The sequence below is a fragment of the Eleutherodactylus coqui genome, chromosome 10, assembly GCF_035609145.1.
Source record: "Eleutherodactylus coqui strain aEleCoq1 chromosome 10, aEleCoq1.hap1, whole genome shotgun sequence".
Classification (NCBI taxonomy): domain Eukaryota; kingdom Metazoa; phylum Chordata; class Amphibia; order Anura; family Eleutherodactylidae; genus Eleutherodactylus; species Eleutherodactylus coqui.
Window position 1 is genome coordinate 66,748,121 of NC_089846.1, and position 27,667 is coordinate 66,775,787.

The 27,667-nt window shown below is 44.0% G+C and overlaps 1 protein-coding gene across 2 annotated transcripts in view; it reads right to left on the minus strand.

The window, feature by feature from the left end:
* Positions 1-2,748: 2,748 nt before the first annotated feature.
* Positions 2,749-27,667, minus strand: part of NUMBL (NUMB like endocytic adaptor protein) — an 80,743-nt gene continuing 55,824 nt past the window's right edge. Inside the window, exons 2-10 of one of the 2 annotated variants that reach the window (XM_066581219.1) lie at positions 25,861-26,004; positions 15,951-16,092; positions 15,262-15,336; positions 13,502-13,576; positions 12,818-12,958; positions 11,383-11,587; positions 10,997-11,296; positions 10,442-10,603; positions 2,749-10,137 (exon numbers count right to left, since the gene is read on the minus strand). In XM_066581219.1, the coding sequence (XP_066437316.1) occupies positions 9,443-10,137; positions 10,442-10,603; positions 10,997-11,296; positions 11,383-11,587; positions 12,818-12,958; positions 13,502-13,576; positions 15,262-15,336; positions 15,951-16,076 (1,779 nt within the window). In that variant the 5' untranslated portion in view covers positions 16,077-16,092; positions 25,861-26,004 and the 3' untranslated portion in view covers positions 2,749-9,442. Of the gene's footprint in view, positions 10,138-10,441; positions 10,604-10,996; positions 11,297-11,382; positions 11,588-12,817; positions 12,959-13,501; positions 13,577-15,261; positions 15,337-15,950; positions 16,093-17,666; positions 17,696-25,860; positions 26,005-27,667 lie in introns of those variants that run through there. The other variant, XM_066581220.1, reaches the window with a different exon arrangement.

A 27,667-nucleotide genomic window follows, 5' to 3' on the forward strand; every position in this document is an offset into this window, starting at 1 on the left:
GCAAAGTTCAGATCCCAATTGGTGAGGTGAAAGAGTGAAAACCAGGGAACCCAATTTGCTGCACCTGGATTTAGCCCACAGTTAAATTTGCTCTGAGGCACAGTAGATACACATCTGCTGCCATGGAAGACCATTATAGTGACAACCTGGTTAGGGACTGTACAGTGACTTTGGTTGCCAACATGAAGATCACAATGCTGCACTGCAACATTGCATCAAGTAATTGTCAATTGTAGCTTCCAATCTAACATTTTCCACATCATGACAGTTGCAAAAAGTCCCACATTGTTAAGATTTTTTGGTTGCAGATCACACGTGACTTTGCCATCATAGACGGCAATGCAAGTCACATACTAATGTGACCGGTCTGCAATTTGGCTCTTTTTAAATAGCCAAAACACAGTTTTAAAAAAGTTGCACAAGCTTTTTTGGTTGGACAACTCTTCTGAAACCTGATGCTGCACGATCAATGGTGCTGTGTAGCCCCAGCCTCAAAATAGCGACCAACACAAATATACTACTCAAGGAAATCCATTCATGCTAAACAGCAGTGTATAGGACAGTACTTTGTGTCAGCATTTGTAAGCCAGAACAAGGAGCGGGTCCAAAACAGATGTACAAAGTTCTCCATTATAGTTTCTGTTCATTCCTAGTAGTGGCCATGACTGTCTGCCAAAATCAGTCGCTTGTCAGTGCCAGGAGTTGGACCTTCATCGTTGAGCTCAAGCGACAACCGCATTAAATGGCTGTCTCCATGTTGTATAACTAAGGAGCACACTTTCAAAAGGGATGCCCAGTAAATGCTTACCTGCTGTCGATTTTCTCCAGGGTTGGTTGTTTTGTTTTTTTTTAGCTCTGCTGCACTAGAACACAGCTTAAAGTGACCCTCCAGTTGGGGGCAAACTTCTGTTCCATCGTAGAGGGGGAACCCAACTAGCTCCAAGCATTCTTTTGTTTTCTTTATTTTCTGAAAGTGTTATAATAGAATGCTGTTCCTATAAGTTGGTGCTATACAAATAAAGAATATAATTATTATAAGTGAGGTGATGCAGCATAGGAGTGAAATCTCTTGCAGAACGCTAGAAGAGGTGAATATAAAAATGGATGCATTTCACATGTCTTCGGCGTGTGCTAGTGGATGCTGGTCAAGACCCAGTGCTTGCTCTGTGGCTACGCCATATGGAAATTGGAAACAGTTGGCTGTGTTTGTCACCTGTATCTTAATAGAATACTGGGACTATGCTGTGCATCTATACTTCTTAAAAGGACACACTGCAACCTATTAACATAGTAACATAGCATGCTAGGCTGAAAAAAAGACAAATGTTCATTCAGTTCAGCCTGTTTCCACACACACACACACACACACACCCGCCCCCCAGGAAGGCAAAAAAACTTTAGTGAGGCAGAAGCCAATTCACCCCATTTTGGGGGAAAAATTCCTTCCCTACTCCATAATGACAGTCAGCACTATTCAGAGAAAAGTTCAGACCTAATTCCAAGACTGTTAGTCACAAGATCCCCGGGCCAACATCTCTTCTGCTTATTTAATGTCTATATCCTGTAATATTGTAGCGCTCTAAAGAGACGTCTAGTCCCCTCTTAAACTCCTCTTGGTTTTGCAATCACCACTTCCTCAGGCAGAGAGTTCCACAGTTTCACTGCTCTTACAGTAAGGAACCCCCTTCTGTTTTGGTGGTGAAACCTTTTTTCCTCTCGACGTAGAGGATGCCCTCTTGTTACCGACTCAGTCCTGGGTATAAACAAATCATGGGAGAGATCCTTGCATTGTCCCCTAATATATGTATACATGGTTACTTGGTTGCCCCTTAAACGTCTTTTTTCTAGGGTTAATAATCCCAATTTTGATAGCCTCTCTGGGTATTCCAGTTCTCTCACTCTATTAATTTAGTTGCCCTTCTTTGAACCCCCTGAGAGAACTCAAGGACTCAGAGCTGCTTCACCTTCTTGGCTATAGTCAGCAGATAGAAGTTGCTGCCAATAAAGTTGTGATTTCCTGACTCAGTGACTTTGCTTGCTATGTAGTTGCAACTTGTTGCCCCATTACTAGGCCAATAGTGATGCCGTACCAGTTGGGTGAGAACCCATATGGCGTAGGACCACACCAACCAGGCCTCTTGATGTACCCAGGATCTCAGGCAAGCTATGACAGACACCTGCCCTTGTTACAATCCCCTTGCTGTCAGACCATCTCTGCCTTTTCCAACAACATCGGGGACAGAGGCCAAAGGGAAATATATTACCTGCAGATGATCTTTTTAGCTGTCTCCAGTTCAGATGCCATTTCCGAGTGGCCATTTTCTAACTACACTATGCACTGTTCTGTGATTGCCCAGCGTTGATCACGCGACCAGCGCTGGCCAATCACAAAACAAGTATAGTAAATGGGTAGTCCTAACATTACCAATGCACTGTGTAAACAAGTAGTCAAAAGATGGTAACGAACATCTTAGCTGCTTGAAAACAGCATCTGGCACTAGTGGAATGGAGAGACCACCAATTAATACATCTACAGGCAATATACCCCTCACCACCCTACGGTTCTGGGACACAATTTTGTCCCAAAACCAGAGGGTCACTTTAAATTGCTTTTGTCCATTAGAGTCTGAGGGTACTCTGAAATCTACTTCCTGCCCCATCATTGGCCCAATCTACTGTTTTGTCCCTCCACCATGCTTTACCACTGTAACAGCACATATCACCAGTAAATTAGGCACCAGCACACAATTTAGACTTTTAGGAGGTCACTGAATTTATTTTCCATTTTCACAATGTTATAATACAAATACAGAAGGATTAGATACAAAATCTGGACAGTCAGGATTTGTGGTTTCGGTTTTTAGGCTGGAGAACAGCTCGGGAAATGGGAGAATTTTAACAAGTTTTGCATTTTCTTTACGAAACCCATGAGATATATATATATATTTTTTTTTTTAAAGATTGCAAGTGGCAGTGATATTACTGAGCCTCCTACTGCATTCTGGGACCCATTGTGTTTGAATGGCAGTGATTGACGGAGCCCCACATGCGCTAGTAATATTCAGTCACAAGTACCCCAACTGCTGAAACTCCACCTACAAATAAAATGGAAGAGGAATTGGGGGGGGGGATTGATAAAGTTGTGTGCAAATGACGGGTGTCCACAGTCACCAATCAGAATACAGTTCTCATTATTTGAAGGCCATTTGTAAAATATAACTAGTGATCTGACTGGTTAATATGGGTTTTTCCATCGTACAATCAAAGAGCTTGTCTGGTGATCGTTTTCCCATATTGGGGAGGAAGTTCTGGTGTCACGTCACCAAAGGCGTAACTTGAAGACTGAGCCCTAATGCAAAAACTCTCCCTGGGACCACTACCACGTGCTATTTATCAGGACCCTAATGCAATGCCCCCATAGCTATGCTCCTGCGCATCACAGATGTATCTGCCAGTCCTTCTGTAGGGCAGTAAGTGACTACAATGGTCTCCAGAAGTGGTGTCACTTACTTGCTAAACTTTTTGGGAGATGCTTTGCAAAACAGTACTTGAAAGTAAAAGGTGATCACTGAGGAAGTTGAAGGGCTAGTTGATGAGATTGGCCACATGTAATGGCGTTGAGGTCGTTGATATGAAGGTTATTGCATACGTAACGGATTAAGCCGGTTGACTGTAAATATAATAGCTCTGCCGAGGTGAACCTTTGTGATACCTGAATACATCCAGCATGTAAATACACTCTCTTATAGTTAAGCGTCTGTTATATAATGTATATGAGGGCTTTATACACTTGAAGACACATGATCTGCGGATAATAATCTATTGTGACGGTAAATTTACACTTTAAAACGGACACCTGAGTCAAATCTCCTGAATATGTACATGTATAGAGGCGTGTTCATAGACACAATATATATGGTTATAGTCTATAGGTATAGGGCGCAAATCAGCAGTCCGTTTTAGTGGACAATATGTTCCTTGTATCTTGGGGATGAAATGGAAATAAAAGATCTCATTTTCAATTTTTTTCTCCCCAAGTTTACAAAAGAGGAGATATAATTGTAAACTTGGAGAGCAACAGGAAACTGACCAATTATTGATATCAACCAGACACATATACAGCAGATAATATATACATACAGACATTGACAGAAAGTTCCCTTTGCAACCAGCAGGTGGCGGTGCAGTTACACTGTGTAGTATATGTAATGGCTCCTCTTTCCTGTTCCTCCCCCATTTAGGGGATTTTCTGTGGATTTTTATACATAAGGGAATTGATGTATAAAGGAAGATCTTTAAAGATGATCCGATTAGGTATAAATACTTATGAAGGACATTTCCCTCCCCTGAACCTCTGGCATAAATGCAAATGTGACTCCCGGATTTACTTTTAACTTTAGTTCTCAATTTTTTCTAATCCCAATCTCACCTGCTACTATGAAATTAAAGACTCAGGCCATCTCGTTTTAGGAGAGCTGTCAGGAACATGGAAATTTATTCATATGTTGGATGCCAGTATGGCTTTAATTTGATCTCTTCCTTTTATTATCATGTCAGTTTTTGATCTCTTTCTTTAGATTTCTTCATCTTTATAGCAGTTCAATCGCAAGTTTACTGAGAGTGTCAAATACCCTGATAAACACAGATTTAAAATGTTGGCTACCGGCAGTCACCACTAGAGGAAGCTGACTGCATACTGTTTCATGTTTCAATTCAATGTATATACTGTACACAGTAATCTCCCATACTCCCTCTAGTGGAAGCCAGAATTTATGTATATCCCAATATATGTCCACACAGGGAATATGGAGCTTTGTATCAGAAACAATGAACTCTGATTGTAGTAATAATATATTAAAGAATTAATTCATGCAGAATTTTGAACCAAACACCAGCTACTTCTCCACCAGCAGAACCAGCAGCTTCCATGAGCTGTGGCAGAGTCATCTCACCCAACCAACCAGTACCCATGAGGGCAAGGAGCAAGAACTCAGAAATTGTGCTGTCTACAGTTAGGTGTCTCTGGTCATGTTTCAAGGCCCTCAGATAGGTCAAATATTGACTTATAGGGTGGCTAGCTAGAAGTGGCATTAGAAGACAGGAGAGCTAATTTGCATACTTTTCCCAGGAAGCATTGCCCTCACCAGCTGGCTCTCCACAAGGAGAATCAGTAGCAAGCTATTCCGATTAAAAATGAAAAAAGGTTGGTCTACATTCCTAAATTACATTTAGGTTCCTCTCGATTTATAAACTAGTGATATCACCAAGCTGTCTCAACAACATAATCTGTGTGTTAAAGGGGTCGTACCAGCATTAACTTTTATTACCTATCTAGTAGGGTAGGTGGTAAAAGTCTGATCAGTATGGGTCTCACCGCTGAGACTCCCACCCATCCCAAGAATAGGGTTCCTGTATCCCCCTCTTCTGTCACTGCAAGGCTGCTTTTCTCAACCAGTGACATCACATCGCTCCATTCATTTCAATGAGGTCAATGGAAATAGATGGGGGAGCAGCAGGCCCATAGTGAAGGGGAGGGGGAACAGGGGATCACAGTTCTCCAGATTGGTGAGGGGCCAGAGATGAGACCCATATTGATCAAATTTTTATCACCTACGCTATGTATAGGTGGTTAAAGGCAATTTTGGTACAACTCCTTTAAAGCAGTAGACAGCTTTTTGGTGATTTGCCATGAAGATTCATGTTCCTTTGCCCGTACATCCAGAATGGCGCCATGAAACTGGTCATGTGTTCAGTCTTGAAAAAACAGCTCAAGGTTTTCTGCCATTTAACATCTTTTCTAGTGTCTATCTCTGATTAGATAGGGCTAAAAGACTGCTGGCACTGTGGTACATCAATGGCTAAAACCTCATTAGGAATGCTGGTGAGAGATACATGTCTGGCAGTTTGCTTGGCCTTATGCCACATGGGCTATAGTGTAGAGTAACCAGGGCCTATATGCTATATTTTTGGACACCCATTTCAATTTTACTTACCTTTCTTTTCCTGATACTAATTTAGTTTAATACTTCTAGAAGATTCTACCCAAGGATGATATCTAGTGCGAAACTTTGGTCAATTACCTGTTATGAGACAGGTAGATATTAAGGTCTTGCAGTTTTTTTGCAAGGTTTACACCAGTGCTTGCTCTTCTAGATCAGACATCACGTCTCTTAAATGGGGCTGTACAGGATAAAAAAAAATGTCTGCTTTCTTCCAAGAACAGCGCTACACCGATGCACAGGTGATGAATGGTATTGCAGCTCAACTGTATTCACTTTAATGCAGCTGAATTGTAATCCCACACACAACCTGTGGACAAGTGCAGCACGGTTTGTGGAAGAAAGCAGCCATGTTTTTCCTAATCCTGTACAACCCCTTTAAATGTCTAGATCGTTTCACTAAGTAAAATTGTTATTAAAGGGATCCTCTGGTTTTGGGACAAAATTCTCTCCGGGAACCGGAGGAGTTGGGGGAAAATTACCTGCAGCTGTTCTTCTTTGCTGTCCCTCCGAGAACTACTCACATGATCAGCACCAGCTAATCAGGGAGCAGTGCACATTAGGTAGTCAGAACATCGCTGCAGCCACCTTGGACAGACAAAAACGGGGACTGGAACTGGCGGACCGGAGGGCAGCAGAGAAGAACAACTGCAGCTAATCCATCTCCTCTCATTCTCATGTCCGGGACAGAATTTTGTGCCAAGACTCAAAGATCGCTTTAAGAGCTCCTGCAGATGAGTGTAAGTGTGAGAGCGTGACGTGATTGTGTGGTAAAAGGGCGCCATCATGTGATTTTGCCTGCGTAGCAGCGCTGTCTATTGCACTTTTCCACACAGTCGGGCCCGTTGACATCGGCACCAGACACACATTATCCATGATTTAACCGGCTAAGCAGCCTAATTAGTTCCTGGTGTTATTAATTAACGCTGCTAAATTGGGTAGCTCCGTGCGCGATCTTGTGCTGACAGGGTGCGTATTTGCACGCCTATGGTGCACTCAAAAATAGGGCATGTCACATATTTTCGTGCACATGAACATTGTGCGCAAAAATGCAAAATGTGAGGGAACCATTGAAATCAATGGGTTCTATGTCTGCGGTTTGCACTTGCAAAAAAGTGCGCAAAAACAGTTGTCTGCAGGAGCTCTAAAGGGTATTTTCACACGTCAGTGATTTACTGTAGATTTTGTTATAGATCTGCAGCAGATTTCATCCTTTCAATTAAAGTCAAATTGAAGGGGTGAAATCTGCTGCAGATCTGCACCAAAATCTCTGACAAAATCCGCGGTAAATCAGCGATGTGTGAACGTAGCCTAAATAGCATTTGTTGAGCAAGACAGACATTTCTCCATCTTCAGCCACTTGCTCTTGCATGGTCTATCTGCAGTCCATCTGGTCTCAGTGTATCTGTATGGGGAGTATATAGTAATTCATATTCCCTATACAGATACTGTATGTAGTTCTGCCTAGCTGAAAGAGATTAGCGGTGAAAAACCCCATAAAACCCAACTGCAATCCGAATGACAATTCATTTCATGGACCTTGAAGCGACTTCTCTGGGATATTTTCTCCTAATTTCTTCAATTTACATTCCATAAAAGTTAAAATTGTAACAAAACGCAACAGAACTAAGAAAATATATATTAAATATGGAATACATTTGGCATTTAAGTTACATTAATAAAAAAATACAAATAAAACATAAAGCTGCAAAAAAACATAAAAAGTAAATGCTTCTAAACAGTAAGCATAACGGTTTGCGCTGTGATCGCACCTCGCAGCGGAAACTTGACAGAATTGTAATTTGGCACAAAGTAACTAGATGAAACGGTGAAGCTTCCCTCCGCAGCCCAGAGAGGTGTTACCCATGCAGAGTACAGCCAGCCATTATTGTGGTCAGAATGGAGGACACACATTATACAGCCAGCTGCAGATGCAATAATTCTGGGAATGAGAAGCCTGGATGCCCAAACACAAGACGAGCAAAGAAGTCTGAGGCACCGCTGTAGAGCTGCCATTTTATTACATGGAGGATTTGATAAACTGGTGCCATCTATTTAGATGCCACAGACTTCTTTGCATTGTGATCCTGGAATCTGTTAAAGGGGATGTCCAGCTGTAAACTATTCATGGCCTATCCTCAGGTTTAGGCATCCATAGTACATTGGCAGGGATCTGTTGCCTGGGATCCCCTGCCGTTTCTGGGCTGATGCGCCTGTGCTGATTTTTGCAGGAAGCAGACAGCTCTGTCTACACGGAGGACCAGGATTAGAATTGTAGGCCACGTTCCCCTTCATTTTAATGAGAATTTTGAGTGTAATACCAAGTCCAGCCACTGTAGAGGAAATGGAGCTGTCTGCTTCCTGCAAAGATCATCTCAGTACATGAGCGTACCAGCCCAGAAAACAGCTAATCAGTGGAGGTCTATGGTGATGAACCATTGCCAATCTACTAGTGATGACCAATTCAGAGGATAGGCAATTAATAGTTTACAACTGGACATTCCCTTTATTTTGTCCATCTGGTATTCCAGCCTCCGCAAATGTTGGCACATTGCTAGGATATCCTATCAGTCGTGATTCTGACTACTGTAGCCTAAGCGCTATGCAGAGAACTGCAACTCACCCCATTCAAGCGCAATGCCTACACAGTATCTAGCACTACGCAAGGAAAAGTCCAGAAGTAGTTGCCGAGCACCGACGGTCTTCTCATTCTAGTAATCACTTGAGGTTGAACCCCCACAATCAGTAAGTGACAGCATTTCCTACTGATACTCCATTACTTCTTATGGGTAGAATACTCCCCTAAAGGTTTTCGTCTATGGCCAAGTTTACGTTTTTATATAAGCACTTCCATGCTCTTCCAGCAGGTGGCAGCAGAAGAATAATTTAGAACAGACCTACAATATATACAAATAAATAAGCACTCATGATACCCTGGATACGGTGACCGAAATAGCACCACACGGACAATGGAACCGGGATCTGGGCTCATACGGTGTTAAATGATGCGGTAACGTCAATGACGTCCAATATATCCCATCTCAGCACCTCACTATCACTTACCTCAAACCTCCTTTGCACCTTCCTAACCCCTTTTGCACATACAGGCTCTTATATCTCTCATGTTTCCTACATGCGTGTTCCAGTCATACATTATACCCATAAACCAAGGTCTTTCTGGATTTGTTTCACATTCAGTACGCAGTCCGCAGCCCCAGTGGCTATAAAATCGGTTAACAGGTGACCCTATCAATCCCATCCATCAATACGAATGTCGTCTTTTATCGAATGATCTCCAGTTATACCCACCCACCCCCGACTGGCATCTGAAGTCTTTGTAGACACAGGTTTGTTGAACGGCGGAGTATGGCGTGTCCTACTGGCCGGTCCTGAACTGGCAGTTGATCCTGAACAGAGTTTATATAGACTTGGTGGCGTCTTGGCTACAATTCTATCTGGAAAGTCTTTTGGAGTTCATTGGAGAAAGGATTGGCCATACGTTGCTGAGACTTGGATTCAAGTGCTGCCCACTGAGCTTCGAACTGGTCCACTTCCTGTGCCGTGGAAGCCAGTCTTAGCTGGCTGGGATCTGGAGGCCACGTACCATTGGCAGTGCCATTTGGCTTTGGTCCTGATGGGAGAGAGACAGGATTCTGGACACTTGTGGTTGTAGAATGCAGTGTGCTCTGTGGGAATGGGTTGGTTTTACTTGCCAGGTTGGAGGATGGTACTTGGGTGGCTGAGCAAAAAACATTGGCTACCATTTGTGATGGAGTAATACCCACCACTGGCACACTTGGAGCAGGGTATGACATGCTGTTTGCCATAGCTGGGGTATAACTACCTACAGGAACATAGGCAGGCTGCATATGAGGAGTAATAAACATGCCAATGGGAGCAGGGGTGGCATCATACGAGACAGGATATGCCTGCACAGCAGTTGGTACTGCCATGGGCACAGCTACCATAGGTTGAGGCATGGGCTCTTGCTGTTGTTGCTGCTGCTGTTGTTGGGCTTTGGCTGCTTTTGCTACCTCTTCCAGCCATCGCTCTGCTTCAGATGGGGTTCGGCGATGACCCATCTGGAAGTTCGAAGGGACAGGGGTAGTCATTGCTTGATCTGTCCATCCAGGGATGTCTAGAAATGAAGACAAAATGAGAGACGTCTCAATACGAAATCGGTACAAAGCCGAGGAAAGATGACATGTCTAAAGCTGAGGTGAGACTACTAAGAGCTGAGCCACACTGGCACAGTATGGTTCATGAATTGGAACAGCCATTGACTGCCAAAACAATGGGATTCCTGGTACCATGACAAGCACTGATCCTTCTTGGCCTGGATTTTGATGGTCCTGTCATAGATGTCTATGGGACTTTTATACAAGTCTGGCTTTAATAAGGACAAATAATGAAGCTTATGGTCTTTCGTCCTCGGTACTCACTTTGTGCGGTCTGTCGTGGTGCCACATTAGGAGGGGTCATAGTTCCATTTCCATTGATGAAGGGGTCTTCCGGTGGTTTGTTAGTGAAGGAGTTATTGATTTGGTTGCATAGATCTGTAATTCCATCTGATTCGGTAGGTCCTGCAGGATCTCCTTCTGGGACTGAGGGAGGAAAAATGGAAATCACTACACCGCCCCAATAACTCAGAGGACTTGTGATAAATCATTAAAGGGGTTTCCTTGTCTTAGAAAATTGTATAATTTTCCATAACATGTTACATTATTTTCCAATGTTCTTTCTATATCCCACCACTGTGACCCGTAACAATCTATAGAACCAGGCCCTCTCAAAACTGTCCTGGCAGTATGTTGTGGCTGAGGCCTTCTTGACCCTTCTCTGCTCTCAGTCAGTGCTAACTGAGGACCAGAGTAATTATACTTTTGCAGTATAGGTCAGGAAGATTGGTGCATACACCAAGAGCCTAAGTTCAAATGATTCTGCACCCATGGGATATTCCTAGACCCCTTATCTCTGGAGTTTGTTGTAGATCTCACCTTGGCTCTTGTCCTGGAAGTTGGTCTTGCGCTGTAAGGTGGAAGGGAGCTCATTGAGTCTCAGCGACAACTGTCTCTTGAAGGGTGAATTCTTCTGGCTCAGAGCGGGGAATCCTCGGAAGGATCCTTGTCTCACAAGCTGTTCCAAGGGAGCGTGTCTGCGGGGAATCGCATGCTGGCTGCCGGCTTCTCCCTTCTCTACCGCAACTGACTGACCCTGTAGAGGAGAAGAACTCTCCGCCATGACAGGTAGTGTTGGGTTGGTTGGTGGATTCAACGGCTGAATCTGAACTGCTTCCCCTGGGAGACAGAGTTGATCCATGAGACATTGAGCTCTTACTGCTTTGGATATTCCAGCAGCAGTTTGTGTTTTCCTACACTTTTACCTTTCTTTTTGTCCTGTGCCTGCTTCATCACATCTTCACGCTCACTTTGCTGGGATCCTGAGTTGACACGAAACGATCCCTCACGAGCAAAGCTGGTACGGCTGGCATCGAAGGACGCCGTGACTCCACACTCCTTTTCTCTCTTCTGCTTCCGTTCAAGGCAAGCAGCGAACGCGCAGCCCACGGCATGACTCAGGCGCTCCCCCTATTGGTAATTGTCAGGGATTCAGACATAAAGGTTAGCCAGCATACAGAATGTGACCACAAAACCACCTTATCTGTGCATGCAATGACCATTTTGGGTTGTAAGATTACAATGGGTGAATCTGCTTTTCGGTTTAAGTCATCAAACAACTCAGCAAATGGATTCACCCAATCTGGCGGCCAAGTAACAGCACCATGTCCGTAAAAATACTTATGAAAGGGGCTGTACAGGTTTAGTGAAACATGTCTGATTTCTTTCAAAAACCGCACCACACCTCTCAGCAGGTTATGAGAAGCATTGCAGGTCAGCCCTGTTCACTTCAGTGAAGTTGAGCTGTAATACCAGACACAACCAAAAGACGGGTAGAGCGCTGTTTTTGAAGAAAGCAGCCATGTTTTTCTAATCCTTGAGGCTCCTTATAGATGGCTCAATTTTAGCCAGATGTCAAGTGCTGATTGCCGATATTTGGGCTCGTTTAAAGGGCCTCAATGCAGGCTATACGGAGGACAAGTGATCGTCAATACAATTGTTCGTTCCCCATACATTTTCATTATTTTTGGCAGCACACTTCCTGTTTACAAGGTGCAATGTACTGCCAACAATGATGATTTTGGGTTCCAGCTAAAAAATGCAATTAGCTGAAGAATTAAGCATTTGCTTCTTAGTTGTCTAATCGCTGGTACCTTGAAACAGTGGAATGATTAGGTGAACAATCATTCGGGATATTGCTCGTTCCTGATCATTGCCGTGTGTAAGAGTCCCTTAAAAGAGTTTTCCATGACTACACTATTGTTGACCTTTGCTAAGGATAAGTCATCAATAGTGGATCGTGAGGGTCCACCACTCGAAATCACCTCCCATCAGCTGATTGAAGTCACTTCAGTCCATAACAGGCACAGTGCTGTACATTGCATAGTGGCTGTGCCTGATATTGCAGCTCAGTCCCATTCACTTGAATGGGATCGAGCTGCTCTCAGGCCATGTGACTGACTGAGAAGAGGCCACAGCACTCACCTGAGTACCGTGGGCTCTTCAGTTACCTGACCGGTGGTCATCTCAAATGACACACCCCTACTGATCAACTATTTAGGACCCATCCTGAGGATAGATCATCAATAGTTTAGTCAACCAAAAACCCCTATCAGGTATAAAGTGTTTTCTCTCAAGTGGACTGTTCTATATAAACACATTTTTGCTCGTTCTAATTAGATCGCTCCATAATTAACTCACCGAATCTTTCAAAGCCATGAAGCAATGACATATCCAGCGCCGGGTAGTTCCATCTCGACAGATATAAGAGAAGGCTTTGTCAAAGTTGCGGTCTGGTGCACAGAAGGAAACCTTTTCAATGGTTTGGTCCACTATGAGATCCTGAGAATGAAAGAGAAAGGCTTTTATGAGTGAAGATATTAGTGATTACAGGCAGATTACAGACCAATCATTACTCTTGGAGGGATTTTACATTGATGGCAACAGAACTCTTTCTCTGCAGTACCGACATAGTGACGTCCATACAGGTGTCTCAGCGTGTTCAAATGACCAATTCTGAGCTGCAGTACCAAACACAGCCACATGGGTCTCGAGAAGGAAACAACACCCAACTGCACCCAGGCTACGAGGGGCAAATACCCCAAAACAGGTTGTCTGCAGATGGATGTCTTTTCCTTCTGGAGAAGACTCTGATTTGGTTTATATTCTTAGTCATGTTATCAAGACCTGTAGAAAGGTAGAACACTGACTTTTAGGGAAGTCAGGTATCTATAGGTGGCACTGTGGAGGTACTTTTCTATCCCCTATTAGCATATTTTTCTTCCCAGGGAGCATTACATGGCCGATATAAGACTTCCTATGCCAAGTTAGCGCTCTCCTTAAGTATTATCACAGATGACTACTCAGAAGTTACCATGTTCTCACCTTTGTCTTATCATCCACAACTCGTAGTCCATCAGCAGAAACCCACAATATGGCTTTTACCGACTTCTTTCCGAGCTAAAAAAAATGTATAAAAATTGTCGCAATTAACACAAATGAAAGAATTACACACGTAGATGTTCAGTATTGCTTATAAGCACCACCTGATGGCAGTCTACAAGTTGTCTGCTTCTGACAAGTTCTTAAAAGTACTCATTTCTTACTTATAGTCTGGATAAGCTGGGTTGAAATCGATATTGCATCAGAGCTCCTAGGGGCCTGTCAGCCAGCTTTCCTACAGTCTAGAATGACAAATCTGTATAGTTGTGCAGTGATACATCTTCTAGTTTTGCACCACTAGGGAAAAGCTTTGTGACAATCCCTGTAAGAGCTGCAGTGATGGCCATATTGGTTGCCACCCAGCTTTCCCAGGAACAGATATAAATTTCAACATTCTCTTTAGCCATTTCTAACAACTAGATGGATGAGGATGGCGCAAAGACTAAAGGATATTTTTGAATCATTTTTTACGTCTGATATACACCCTGAATTGCCACTTTATTAGAGACCCCCATCTGGAAGAGTGTTGGACCTCCTTTGGCCTTCAGAACTGCAGCAATTCATTGTGGTGTCAATCCACAGGTATTGAGGTGTGCCAAGAGAACAGTCACCATACACATTACTCCACCTCCACCACAGCTTGACAGGAAGGGTTCATCGATTCATGCTGCTCGCACCAAATTCTGACCTCCTATCAGCGCGGTGCAACAGCAATCTGCATCCATGTGACCAGTCATTGTTTTGCCGCTGCTCAGGGATCCATTCTTTTGTATTCTTTTGCCCACTGAAGCCTTACATTTCTGTTTCTCTTATAGAGTAACAGTGCTGAAACTGGTTATTATAGCCCAACCGTGCTAAGAAACAAGGAACTGTGCATTCAGACATGTTAGTTAGAGCATCAATGTTGTATTCAGTTGCAATTTGCCTAACTGTGCAGTGTCTATTCATCAGAATGATTCCTGACATCCTTCTCTGACCCCTTACTACAAAGCGTTATTTCTGTTGGCAAGATCCCCCTCCATCTGATGTGGATTCACACTGAAACTGATCCATTGTCATGTGATTTTATGCTGCACTCCGGGGGTCACAGGTCTAATCTCCATATAGGGAAGCTCCATTTGTGAAAAGTCTGGGGTTATTAATAAAGTGGCCATTCAGTGTACGTCACATCTGATTATTGTGAATCACGGGTGGCTTTAATTGGGTTGTGATTTCAGATGCCAATTAGTTTCATTTAACCTAGATTTGATAACGTGAAATCTGATGATCTCTGTGCTCCTGTGAACATGTCGGAGGGTCTGCGATGGTGCAGTGAAGCTGGAGACACTGAACATAATGTATTCCACCCTCTCAGCGCCTTATGACTGGGCACAGAACGGCTGTCAGGGCTCTTTGATGCTCACTCTGGTCTATTTCCTAATTCCTCCCCGGAATCTGTAGAACATTCACATGCCGCCTTTCATCTTATCTCCGGCGAGCACATAGCCCCAGATTTCCTGCCTCATAATACCCTTCACCAAGTCCACATGTCTTATGCAAATGCAGCAATGTGTCACTGGCTCCTTACAGAATTTCCTTTTCCTCCCTTTGGGCCATCCGAGCTCTGGGCACGCTGCATCCCCTCAGCATGATCATTTGCACCCCTTGTAATGAGATTTTAAATTCGAGGAGTCACACTTCACAGTTGGATTTGACATGCTTACCAATTTCAGCTTCTTCACAGCATCTTCGCATACATGCATGCCTCGTGACTCCTCTACCTCCACGTGTCCCAGGTACTGCGGAAGAACAGGAGAAAGAACACATGATACTGTGGGCAGGCGCACAAGTAAAGTGGTTAATACAAGATTTAAATTAAAGGGATTTCCCAACACTATACTATTCATAACATGTCCTCAGAATAGATCATCAAGAGTTGTCCACTGCTCAAGATCCCCACCGATCAGCTCAGGTGAGCACCACAGCAGCTTCAGTTCACACCAGTCACAGCACTGTACATTGTATAGTGGCTGTGCCTGGTATTGCAGCTTAATCCCATTCACTTGAGTGTAACAGTGGTAGAGCATGTACGCTGCCATTCCATTCATCACTATAGGACTGCTTGGGGTTGCCAAACGCTGTACTCCGCTTCTCTTCAGCACTCCCATAGAGATGAATTGAGAAGCAACACCCATTTCTGACTGCTACTCTGCTGATATGAGGATAGAGGTGGGGGTCCCTGCAGTCAGAGCTCTCCAAATCAGACCTTTATCAAGATGCATGATAAGATCTTAAAGAGGTTTTACAAAGATTTTAATTTATCAGGAGGTGAAGCACTATATAATGTGAACACTAGGGGGCAGCATACACCACTCACTATACTATCATAATGATAGAATAGATAGATACTCACCCTGACAGGAAAGCTGCATTTTCCCCTTCTGACAGCCTCCTCATCTGCGCCCCACTGGTGGGGTCGACTGGCCTCTGGGACGTACGTTGGCTTTTTCCTCCGTAGGCTCTGCCGAAGCTTGTTCATCTCAGGAGGTGACGGGCTAAAATAAGCAGAACCACCATGAAAGTAAATCATAGCCACAACTCACACCGCAAGCTAAATTCTGCTACTTTAATGAGGTCTTGTAATACAAAAGTACACCATGAGGTGGCGTCACCATCCTGTGGGCACAATTATTATCGATAAGGGTCTCCCTGCTCATATCAATTCAATTCAATTTAAGAAATCTTTCTGGGCATATCACTACCATCAATACAAATACACACAACATCCCCCAAATTATACAGCTCTGCCTCCCGCAGAGTCTAATAGGCTGCTGTCATGGGCCTTGTACTGCATAAGTAATGCGGTGTACTATCCTAGCATTCCAATGATCACATCTTCAATTCCCCTTGAGAGACTAAAAATGGTGTCAAAAAAGTTCAATAAAGCTTAATTTAAAGAAAATAAAATCCAGTGTAAAAAAAAAAATGCACAGCCCAATTTTCCCCACAAAAACCCTTTTTAAATGGATAAAACACTATTTTTTTTAAAAGCAGCACATAATAGGTATTACCACGTTCATAACGACCCAAACAATGAAAATACTTTTGTTATTTGTCTTGCCTGGTGAAAACCATAAAAATAGCTTTAAAAAGTAATGCCAGAATTGTTATTTTTCTTTTGTTTGCCTCACAAAAATTGCACCAAAAAGCAATTAAAAAAAACAACAACAAAAAAAAAACATCACTTGCACCTCAAAATGCTACAAAAAAAAGCTACAACTCTTCCCACAATAAACAGACCTTCACATGGGAAAATAAAAAGGTTGTCATGTGGTTTATAAGTAAACAGTGAACTTTTTCCATATCCTTCCAAAAAACATGATAAAAGTTCTACAACCCTCTAACATGTACACCAGAGCGGTGCCATTAAAAAATACAAAAAAACAAGTTTTCATACAACTATTCCAACAAGTTATGGCTTTTGCAATGCGACGATGAAAATCACTTGGCTCTGAAGGCGTAAAATATATTAGTCACAACGGGGTTAAGCGCACTATTACATGAGTACCGCTAACGCTCGAATATTAGCGCTAATTACCGGGCCGCAACTGCATTTGCAAGGGCAGCTTTGCAATCATCCTGAAACGCGTGTGCGGGTGGCAGCCTCAAGTGCTGCTGTGACAGTCCTGATTGCTTGCTGCAGCGCCACTTGCAGGCTCAACCTAGCTATTGTTGGGAAACCGTGAGCACCAGCGGCTGCAGCTAGGGCTTGTGTAATAGTAGCCTTAGTATATGGTATAAGGAAGGTCTACTAAGATGTAAATTCCATCTACATGTGCAATCACAATTACTTGACCCCTACTGCGTATGTGCGCAGTGAAAATTAGCTTTCATAGGCAGCGCTACGCCATCTGACACAGCGTATACAAAACACTCGTCTGGGCCCGGCCTAAGGCTACGATCCCACAGGGCCTTACTACTTGCAATTTTGAACCACCTGAATAAAAAACGCATGCAGTTTCTACAATTAGTGAATATACGTCTATAAAAGAGTCTATTTTCCGTTGTTCAAAAGCACAACAAGTAGCTGCTGCAGAACGTGCCGACGTTTCACGTGTCCATACGCCACCTGATCAGGGCTGACTGTCTTCCGGAGCCACAGCCATTGTAGGAGGAGCTGCAGCTGAATATGCGGGAGGTGAACACAGCAGGCACAGCCCATTACTCACTATCACACTAATCGCCAGTGACATGCAAGCATGAGAACGCAAGTTCATGAATCGCATCGACTAACATGCATCGACTTACACTTCCGTGTTCATGTAAGCAAAGTAATGCTGGCAAAAACTTTATAAAGCCGCCCTGCATGAATGCAGCATTACTTAGCGGCCTGAGGAGAAGCTCCCATAAGAGCCGCTTATGCGTTGTCTCTAGCATGGCTCATGCATCTAGTCATGGGCAGATTCTTGGAGAGATAGGTGGTCAAAACCCCTCTGAATGTCAAAGCCACATAGTTACCCCGTACTACATAAGCTCCACCTGGGTAAACTCACCGCTCAGGTTATTTCCACAGCAAATCCGCAAACCGCCCAAGACAAACCTGGATTGTGCAGATTTATCATTGATGATTTTTTTGCAGAGTCTGATAATCCACCGTGAAATGTTAACTGGTAACATTACATACTTTGCAAAAAATTTCATTGCGGATCTCTTCATCCCCATTGAAGTCAATGGGGGAAATCCACAACAAATCCATGCACAATCTGCAACAGAATAGACATGACGCAGAATTACAAATCCCCACTGCTGGGCAGTTTCCATAGAGTGTTGATGGGAGTTGTAACATCTCATCCACCCTAAAATGTGGATTTTATCTGTGCAAATCCACAGCACTTCTGTCCTGTGCGAACGTGTCCTAAAACTGCACAACAAGGCAGATCGGCCATTCAGGAGTGTAGGAAAACTAGACAAAAAAAGTGCGTTATAATAGCAACCATACGGTTTGTCATCCTGGTGCTGCATGAAGGTTATAAGCTTGGTCCTGGTGCTGCATGAAGGTTATAAGCTTGGTCCTGGTGCTGCATGAAGGTTATAAGCTTGGTCCTGGTGCTGCATGAAGGTTATAAGCTTGGTCCTGGTGCTGCATGAAGGTTATAAGCTTGGTCCTGGTGCTGCATGAAGGTTATAAGCTTGGTCCTGGTGCTGCATGAAGGTTATAAGCTTGGTCCTGGTGCTGCATGAAGGTTATAAGCTTGGTCCTGGTGCTGCATGAAGGTTATAAGCTTGGTCCTGGTGCTGCATGAAGGTTATAAGCTTGGTCCTGGTGCTGCATGAAGGTTATGAGCTTGGTCCTGGTGCTGCATGAAGGTTATGAGCTTGGTCCTGGTGCTGCATGAAGGTTATGAGCTTGGTCCTGGTGCTGCATGAAGGTTATGAGCTTGGTCCTGGTGCTGCATGAAGGTTATGAGCTTGGTCCTGGTGCTGCATGAAGGTTATGAGCTTGGTCCTGGTGCTGCATGAAGGTTATGAGCTTGGTCCTGGTGCTGCATGAGGGTTATGAGCTTGGTCCTGGTGCTGCATGAGGGTTATGAGCTTGGTCCTGGTGCTGCATGAGGGTTATGAGCTTGGTCCTGTTGCTGCATGAGGGTTATGAGCTTGGTCCTGGTGCTGCATTTATTCACTAAACTGTTCGGGTGTAACTGTTCACTGAAATAGATTATTAACTCATTCTCTCACACACACACACACACACACACACACCTCTTATGATCAGGGTTGGGGGGGGGGCTAAAAAAAACCCAAAACAAAACAATTCTACGTAGGGTGCAATCTAACCTAAATTGCCACTGCTACGCTGATTTACTATTCAAGGATCTAAAAAAGCTGGGTGTCATCCTAATAGAAGGGGACGGCTCTAGTGTGTTTAATGTGCGTATAACTTCAGCTGAGCAAATATAAATTATGTCATGATAATATGGTAATGTATTCGCTTGCCTCCAGCATTCCTAAGTGTTAATAATTCCCAGAATTCCCAGCCTCCGCCACCTTTCCATACATATGTTAGGAGAGATTGAAACCATATGTTGAGGAAGAGGTTTACCCAGAAACTGCCGAATCCAGAATGGAAGAGATCACAAAAAAAAGAGCAAACTAAATAAAGCGAGGCCCCTCCCAGGGCGCAGGGTGATTTACTGGGCAGCAATTACCGGCCTGCGTTCTGTGTCACAAATACACTCAGCTACACTTAATCTGCTAAGACAAACAGGGGGAGAACAGCGGCGAGGATTTAATACTGAGCCGTTAAATGAGCGGCATTTGGCCATAACCTAAAAAACCCCAATTAAGGGGGCACTTATTTTCTGCAAACTCCCTAACAGCTGCAATGAATCAAAAAGGCTGAAAAAACATTGACTTATACGAGAGTTTCATGTTTCTATAAAATCACAATACATTATAGGGCACGGTCATGCGTAGCTGAACTAATTGAAAGGGTTAAATCTGTGGTGGATGCAGCTCAACAGTCCACTATTTGATATGGACTTTGATGCAAATTTTGGTGCGAAACCACACTAAAATCCGATAAGTGTGACCATACGCAAGAGATTGTACAAGTTTAGAAAAGAGCTACTCCTCTCCCAGTAACAGCGCCCCCTCTTATCCATGGGCTGTTATGGTATTACAGTCCAGCCCCTGTCACTCAAATGGGAATCTCCCACCAGTGATTTCTGATATGACTTCTATGTGGTCTACAGACAACAAAAGTTGAAGTCAAGTGCAACTTTACAAACTTTCCGACACGATGGCCATGTGACGGCCCGACTCTCAAACTAAAGATAGAATTACTGTATATAGCCCACTTTATGGACATCTGAATCCTGCCAACACCAATTATAGATGTAGAATACTGGCCATTCAATACATGGATTGAGTTTAGAAACAGATCAGCAGCTACCAGAGAGAAGTCTGGTGAGGAAGGAGGCAGCGCAGAGAGGAAAAAGTTGGTACAATCCTCTGCACTGTGTGGAGACGAGGTTATAACCCCGTGGAGTTTGGAGTCACATGCCATTGCCGGGAGAGAGATTGCCCTGGATACAGGAGACATTTAGAAAACTTTTGTCTTCTGTACAAACATTTTGCAGCACTGACTTGTATGATCACTATAGAGTCCTCGGCTGCAGTGAGGGAGAGCCGTCTTAATATGACCCCATTGTAGGAGGAGCTGAGGCCAAGTGATCGATTTTGGGAAAAACTGAACGTACCCTTAGGTAGATTCCTTGCCAGCCACAGTGGCTTCTAATTGCAGCCGTGGAGCCCCTATTCTGCACTCCTTAAAGGGGCTTTCCAAATAAGTTCATTTACCACCAGATAGGTGATAAATGTATGAATAGTTAGGGGGTCTGAGCACTAGGGATCCCCAGGGATTTCGAAAATGGTTCCCCTCCACCCGAGCCTCCTAAGTGAAATGAGCTGGGGTACACACGTGACCACTGCTCCACTCACTTCTATGGGACTGATAGAGATAGCCCTATCTCCATAGAGAGTGAAAGGTGGGGTGGTCATACATTTGCACCACCACTCCAATCACTTGGCGGTCCAACTACTGGGACCCTCAGTGATGATAATAATAATTATTTATATAGCACCAACATATTTACTCGAGCGAAAGGCGTTCCCCAGGCTCCTCCACACCCAGGTAGTGTGATTCATCACGCTATAGAATATTCTTCCATTGCTCAACTGTGCAATGACAAGTCTCCTTGCACCATTGTAGACGGGCTGATACATTGCGCTACATGAACAGCTTGTGTGTAGTAGTATAACCCGTATATCCAATAGTGTGCAGTTCCCGTTACAAACTATGGCTGCCACCTTCAAGGGTCTCCACCTTATGCAGCATGGTTCAGGACACGTAACCTCCTAATAGGACACCATCCGTTCTACTGACATGGATGGCATCTGTAGTAGTGTTTATACTGCCAGGCTATTAGCAGTAGTGCCAGCCTCACAGTAAGGCACAACACACTTGGCTGATCCATTCTGCACCGACAACTCCGGCTACTTCCTAGAATGGCAATAATGGGACCACGGCTCATGTTCTTGGATTCCTTCCCCCTATGTATGTAGATATCACTTCTCACAGCTACTTTCTGCCTGCATTGTTATCTAATAGAACCGATAACGGAGTTTTAGCAGAATTTTCAAACATCCAACCTCACCTATCTGCTTCCAGACATGAAAAAAAAAACATGCATGCTCCGCAAAAACGCATGTATGGTTGGTTCCACATGTGCATTGGAAGATCCAGCTGCAAATACCAGAAGAAAAAGCACGCAGCGCCTTTTCTTCTGTCCCAAAACCGGGCAGCGGGTTGGAAAGTGGGCTAACTCCATTATAGTCAATAATCTCAGTTCGGCTCCATCCACAGACAGAACCGTTCGGCCGCGAGTATTCCCCTTTCCTGACCACGAATGGAGCAGGGAAGCGGACCCCTGGCGCATGTGTGAAAGCAGCCTAACACGGACAGTGAAAACAGTGCGTCTTTTACCAACTGAAGGTGCCTCTGCTCATGTGACCGCGCCCTTACGCTTGGTTCACAGCAGCATTTTGATTTCCATTTTTAACGCTTCCATTTAAAAATAAAATTAAACGAATAACAAAACAGAATAAAACAAAACCAACCGAGACCCAGAGCCTGCAGTTTGTCAACGGATCCAAGAAGCAGATCTGTAGAAAAAGCACCATTTCTGTCAGCTTGTTTCCATTTAGTTTTTAACGGATTCTTCCTTCTGTGTATGCTCACTTAAAAACAGAAGAACAAATGGACAATAAATGAAAACCTTTCCGATCAGTTTCATCATCCATTGACTAAAACGTTAAAAAAAAAAAAAAAGAAGAAGAGGGGTCCTTCAGGTTCGCTGTCCATTCTTTTAGCGGAAAACAAAAATGCTGCAATCTTCACTATTGTTTCTGTTAAAAAAATAGAAGACGGAGCAGAACCAAACTGAGCGTAACAACCGACCCTCAAAAGACCCCATTAAAATCAACGTTGAGTAAACCAGAAGAATTTTATTTTGCTGCTTCTATAACATAATTGAAATCAAAACTACTGATGTGAATGAGCCCCTAGTGTATTTTGTGCACATAGGATTGCCTAGACTGGATATAACTAACAAGTTCTTCTGTGAGAAGACACAAGAATGTTTCCATTATCTGACAGCAAGCAGAGATCTTGAAAATGGCACAAAATTAAAAAACAAAACTATATTAGAAAGTTGCGAAACTTTCATTGTAATAGGACAAGCGAGCCCCCCCTGCAGACTATGGATGGTCTGATGTGTGTGGCCTTTCTCCTTTAACAGACCCCTACTGCTTGGAGATAAAAAGGGGAGCCGGGAATACAAAGTCAGACAGATCCCTTTTTTAGAAGATGGTTTTGTCTGGTGAGCAGCTAATTAGCTGTGGATTGGCAAAAAGGGCCGTTCTGTGGGTACTGCGCTTTGTAGAGCAGAATTCTATAGAAGACATTGTGGAAACATAGATAGAGAATCCATTAGTCCCCGGCTACAAGCTCGGACCCCCAAACAGATCGTCCATACAGCTCTGCACAGAGCTGGCATCTGCCCCCTTTATTGAGACACATCCCCAATTGTACGGTGCCGGTACCGTATACGCCTTGCAGCACAGATAAAACAATATATTCTACACATCTGCTATATAGAAGCCACAAAGAAAACGCTGGAGAGAAGTCCGAAAACAGTACAAATACATGTCTATACATGGTGGGAACAAAATGGCTAATTACAGAGAGCCCCTTCATCCCTGCTGGGCATTCACTTCATTCGGTCCTCGTTCAGCTGTAGAATACTGTCCCCTCTGTCCTAGCCTACAGCTAGCCATGTAGAGGGCTGTGACAATACAACCGCAGAACTAGCCATTCCCTAATGTCATATGAGCAGAAACCTTTCTGTTGGAATGCTGGAGTTGTCTGGATGTGGTGCCAGATATCAGGATGGTCTCTGTTAGCAGACGACACGCTGTAATAAGTTCATCAGTCTTTTTGGGTGGTGTTCGCACTTTACTTTTTTTGGTGCATTTCTCGTGCGTTTCTAAACTGCAGCAAAAAAACCCAACCTTTCTTAAAAGTACATGTTTGTTTGTTTTTTTATTGTGGTTCAATAACGCACAAAAAACGTAAATTGTGAATTCAGCCTTCAGGTATGTTCACACAGTGGATTCCGCCATGGAATTTTCTGCATGGAATCTACCGCAGATTCCGCCCTATGAATCCGTGTACAGAATCACCAACTCATTTATACACTGATCCAGAAGAAATGACATGTCCGTGAAATTCTGAAAGCGACAGGGCTAAATCTGTACCCGGATTCGCAGAAGAATAGCCGCGGATTTCTGCCATGGTTTTAGAGGTGGACTCTAGAATGGGGTCCATCTGGCTTCCAGCATTCAGACCCGCATGTAGCATCATTCTGCCGGATCTGTGCTGGAGGCTCCGAATGGAACCTCTGATGCAAATGTGAATGCGGCCTTAGGCAGAACTTACTGCATACTTCTTTATACTGTATTTTAAAGGGAATATGTCAGCAAAATTATGCCCACCATATAACTGCCAGTGCTTGGTATGGCACGTAGACGCGGGTTGACACCTACCTTTGTTGACCTTCATAAGATCTTCATTGCCGTTAAATCTTTATGCAAATTAGCAGGCAAGTGCCTCGAGGGCAGTCCCAGTTCTGGCGAGTGCTCTGGTTCATGCTTGTTAGTCCCGCTGAGCATCTGCCACTTTACCCGGATGAACAGCGCCAGCCTTTGCTGTCAGCACTATTCTCGTGGATAGGCGTCTTGCAGATGTATGGAGCATGTGCCATTTATTACTGTTGATGTCACTCTGCCTGCCCTTCCAAGTGTAGTGAAGGGGCCCACGGCACATGCACCATACATCTGTGAGCCCACTCTTCACAACGGAGAGCACACTGCGCATCGAGATCTCAAAGCAGAGAATAGTGACGACAGCAAAGGCTGGCACTGTCAATTAGGAAGGTGTTGGGTGGGGCTTCCAAACACGAATCAGAGTGCTTTGTAGGATTCAGACTGCCCTTGGGCCACTTGTCAGGTAATTTGCATATGGAACAATCCTTAGTTTCTCCATAATCAAGACGCTATGAAGGGCAACAATGGTATGTGTCAACCTGTGTCTAAGTGCCCTAACAGGCACATGGATTAGTTTGGTGGGCATAATTTTGCTGACAGACTCCCTTTAAACTCAATAACAGAAAAATATGCAGCGAGCTCCCTCTAGTGGTGACTGCATGCAGCCAGAATTTTGCCATTTAAAAGGGGTTGTGCCAAGATAGACAAACCCCTTGAGAAAGAAAGGCTTGAGGCGATTAACCAATTGCCGTGCAACTTGGGACGATTAGCTGAATGACCCGAGTCCCACTCTTGACACCCCTGGCAAACAGCTGATGTTGTAAGAGTAAGTTGCAGCCAGCCTGCCATTTCCTAATAGGACAGCCAGTTACATGAATGGCCGTCCTGTAATAACAGGTAAGCAGAAGGTCTGCCAGGGCAGAAGCTGCTCTTATTGGGTGGCTCTCCATTCTGGGACATAGAGAGCAGTCTCGAGTGGGGAACTATACTCTATGATGTTCACATTCCCGAATTGAGCATATTAAAACAGAATACCATCTTGGCACAACCACTTTAACTTTATGCAAGGGACTTGAAGGTCTATATCAGGAAAACGGAGCTCCAACCGCTATAAAAAAAATGTATTAAGAAATTACTCCGCGTAGAATGGACATTCCCTTTAAGGGTGCATTCACACATAGCAGAAATGCTACAGATCCACACCAAAAGCATTTCCGCATCAAAAATTGCGTTCAATAGCGGTCACTTATACTGTTAACTTGTAGTATTGATTACCTACCCACAGGATTGGTCATTAATAGTTGTTTGGTGGGGGTCTGCCATTCATGACCTCTCGGCGATCAGCTGACCATAACCACCTCCCCACTGCAGTGGGCTGCATGTTGACAGCTCTGGGGTTGGAGGTGGAAGTGCAATAGAAGGTATAGCTGCCATTGATTTCAATAGGAGCAAAACTTTCTATTACATTTCCAGCTCAAACACTGATGTGAATGAAGCTGTAAGCTTCCAGCGTACTACAGTGAGTGTGGGGGACAGAGATCAACTGATTGCTGGTAGACCCAAGCCAAGCAACTACTGGTGACCTATCCGGAGGACAAATCATCAATACTGCAAGGGGTTGAATGCCCTGAATACCCCTTTTAGGCAGCTCTACTTACAGTGCTGGTGGGAGCGGCAGGGTGGTCTGATGTGGGCATCCAATAGTTAAAGTTCTTCTCCTGATCCCTCCTGAAAGCGCAGAGAGAACAGCCAGCGAGATGTTTGCCAGAGATAACCGTAAAAAGGATGTGAGATAATAGGACCTGCACAGAAAAAAAGGAAAATGCAATTTAATATGTTCCCAAATCAAGAACTCATATTGTATTCCAAGATAAACGCTTCAAACAGGATTTATGAAATCTCTCACTGGGGTTAGGACTGAATATTTGTGCTGCCCAAAAGTAGCTTTCCAGGACACAATTTCTTGAGCTCTGCACTACTGAAATACATTGTTTTTAATTAAAAATTGCTTCTGCACAACCTGTGCCTTCCACAGAGATAAATGAAAGCATCAAGAGAAGAAATTTGCATTGCGAGTTCCCAGGGTGCATAAGGGGATCCCTTCCTCACTAATCCAAGCAGGCCCAGATGCTTGACTATAGTAGTAGCATCCTCAAGGCTGACAGAAGAGAGTAAAAGCCCTTATATGAGGGGGTGCTGATAAGTCTTTGGCTTTGTGTTCTTTATTTGTTTCTATGGTAATGAATGTTACATCACATGAAAGCCTTATGTGTCTACTATATTTTTTCAAAATTTTGTGTTTTTTAGCTTATGGCAACAGTGATCTAGGCGCGTGGGAAAACAAGATGGCGGAGTCTAAGGCGATATTCACCGCAAATGAGAGCAGAGGAGTGATGCAATTCTTGTTTCTGCAAGGAAAGTCCGCTAAGGATATTCATGGTGATATGTCGCAAACATTGGGGGATCAACGCCCTTCATGTTCTACAGTTAAGAACTGGGTTGCCACATTTAAAACGGGCCACTTCAGCACCAATGATGAGGAACGTCCTGGACGACCGAGAGGTTGTTGTTCCGGAGATTGTCGATGCTGCGCACAACCTCATAATGGAGAATTGGCGAATTTCAGCTAAAGGAATAGCAGACGTCATGGGGGTTGCTGGTGAACGTGTTTGTGTCATTATCCATGAACATTTGAACATGAAGAAGCTTTCTGCAAAGTGGGTCCCCAAATGTTTGACAACAGATCAGAAAAGCATGCGACTGAAAACTGCTCGGCCCATTTGTCAGCGTTTCCGGACTGATAAGAACTTCCTGGTTCGACTGGTCACTGTGGATGAGACCTGGATTTATTTGTATGACCCTGAAACCAAGAAGCAGTCAGGAGTGGAGGCACAGTGGTTCTCCTCGCCCAAAGAAGTTCAGGGTGCAAAAATCAGCCACTAAGGAAGGTGAAGGTGTCTATGTTCTTGGATAAGGATGGCGTGCTGCTAGTGGACTACCTTCAAAATGGTTCCACCATCAATGCAAGGTATTATATTGAACTTTTGGACCAATTGAAGGCAGCTCTGAAGGCCAAAAGGCGTGGCAAGCTGTCCAAAGGAATATTGTTCCTGCAAGACAACGCCTCTGCTCACATTGCACAAGCGACCACGGCAAAACTGGTGGAGCTAGGCTTCAAGCTGGTTGACCACCCACCTTATTCACTAGATCTCACTCCCTCCGACTATCATCTGTTTCCAAACCTGAAGAAACACCTCAAGGGTACCAAATTTCATACCATTTCTGATGCCATGGCTGCTACAGATGACTGGTTTGAGGGACAACCGAAATCCTTCTTTTTGCAAGGCTTACAGAACTTGGAATACCGATGTAAGAAGTGTGTTGGCATCAGTGAAGAGTATGTGGAATAAATGTAAAGTTTCATCTTCCTATCTCGTTTCTTTCTGGGTAAAGCCAAAAGACTTA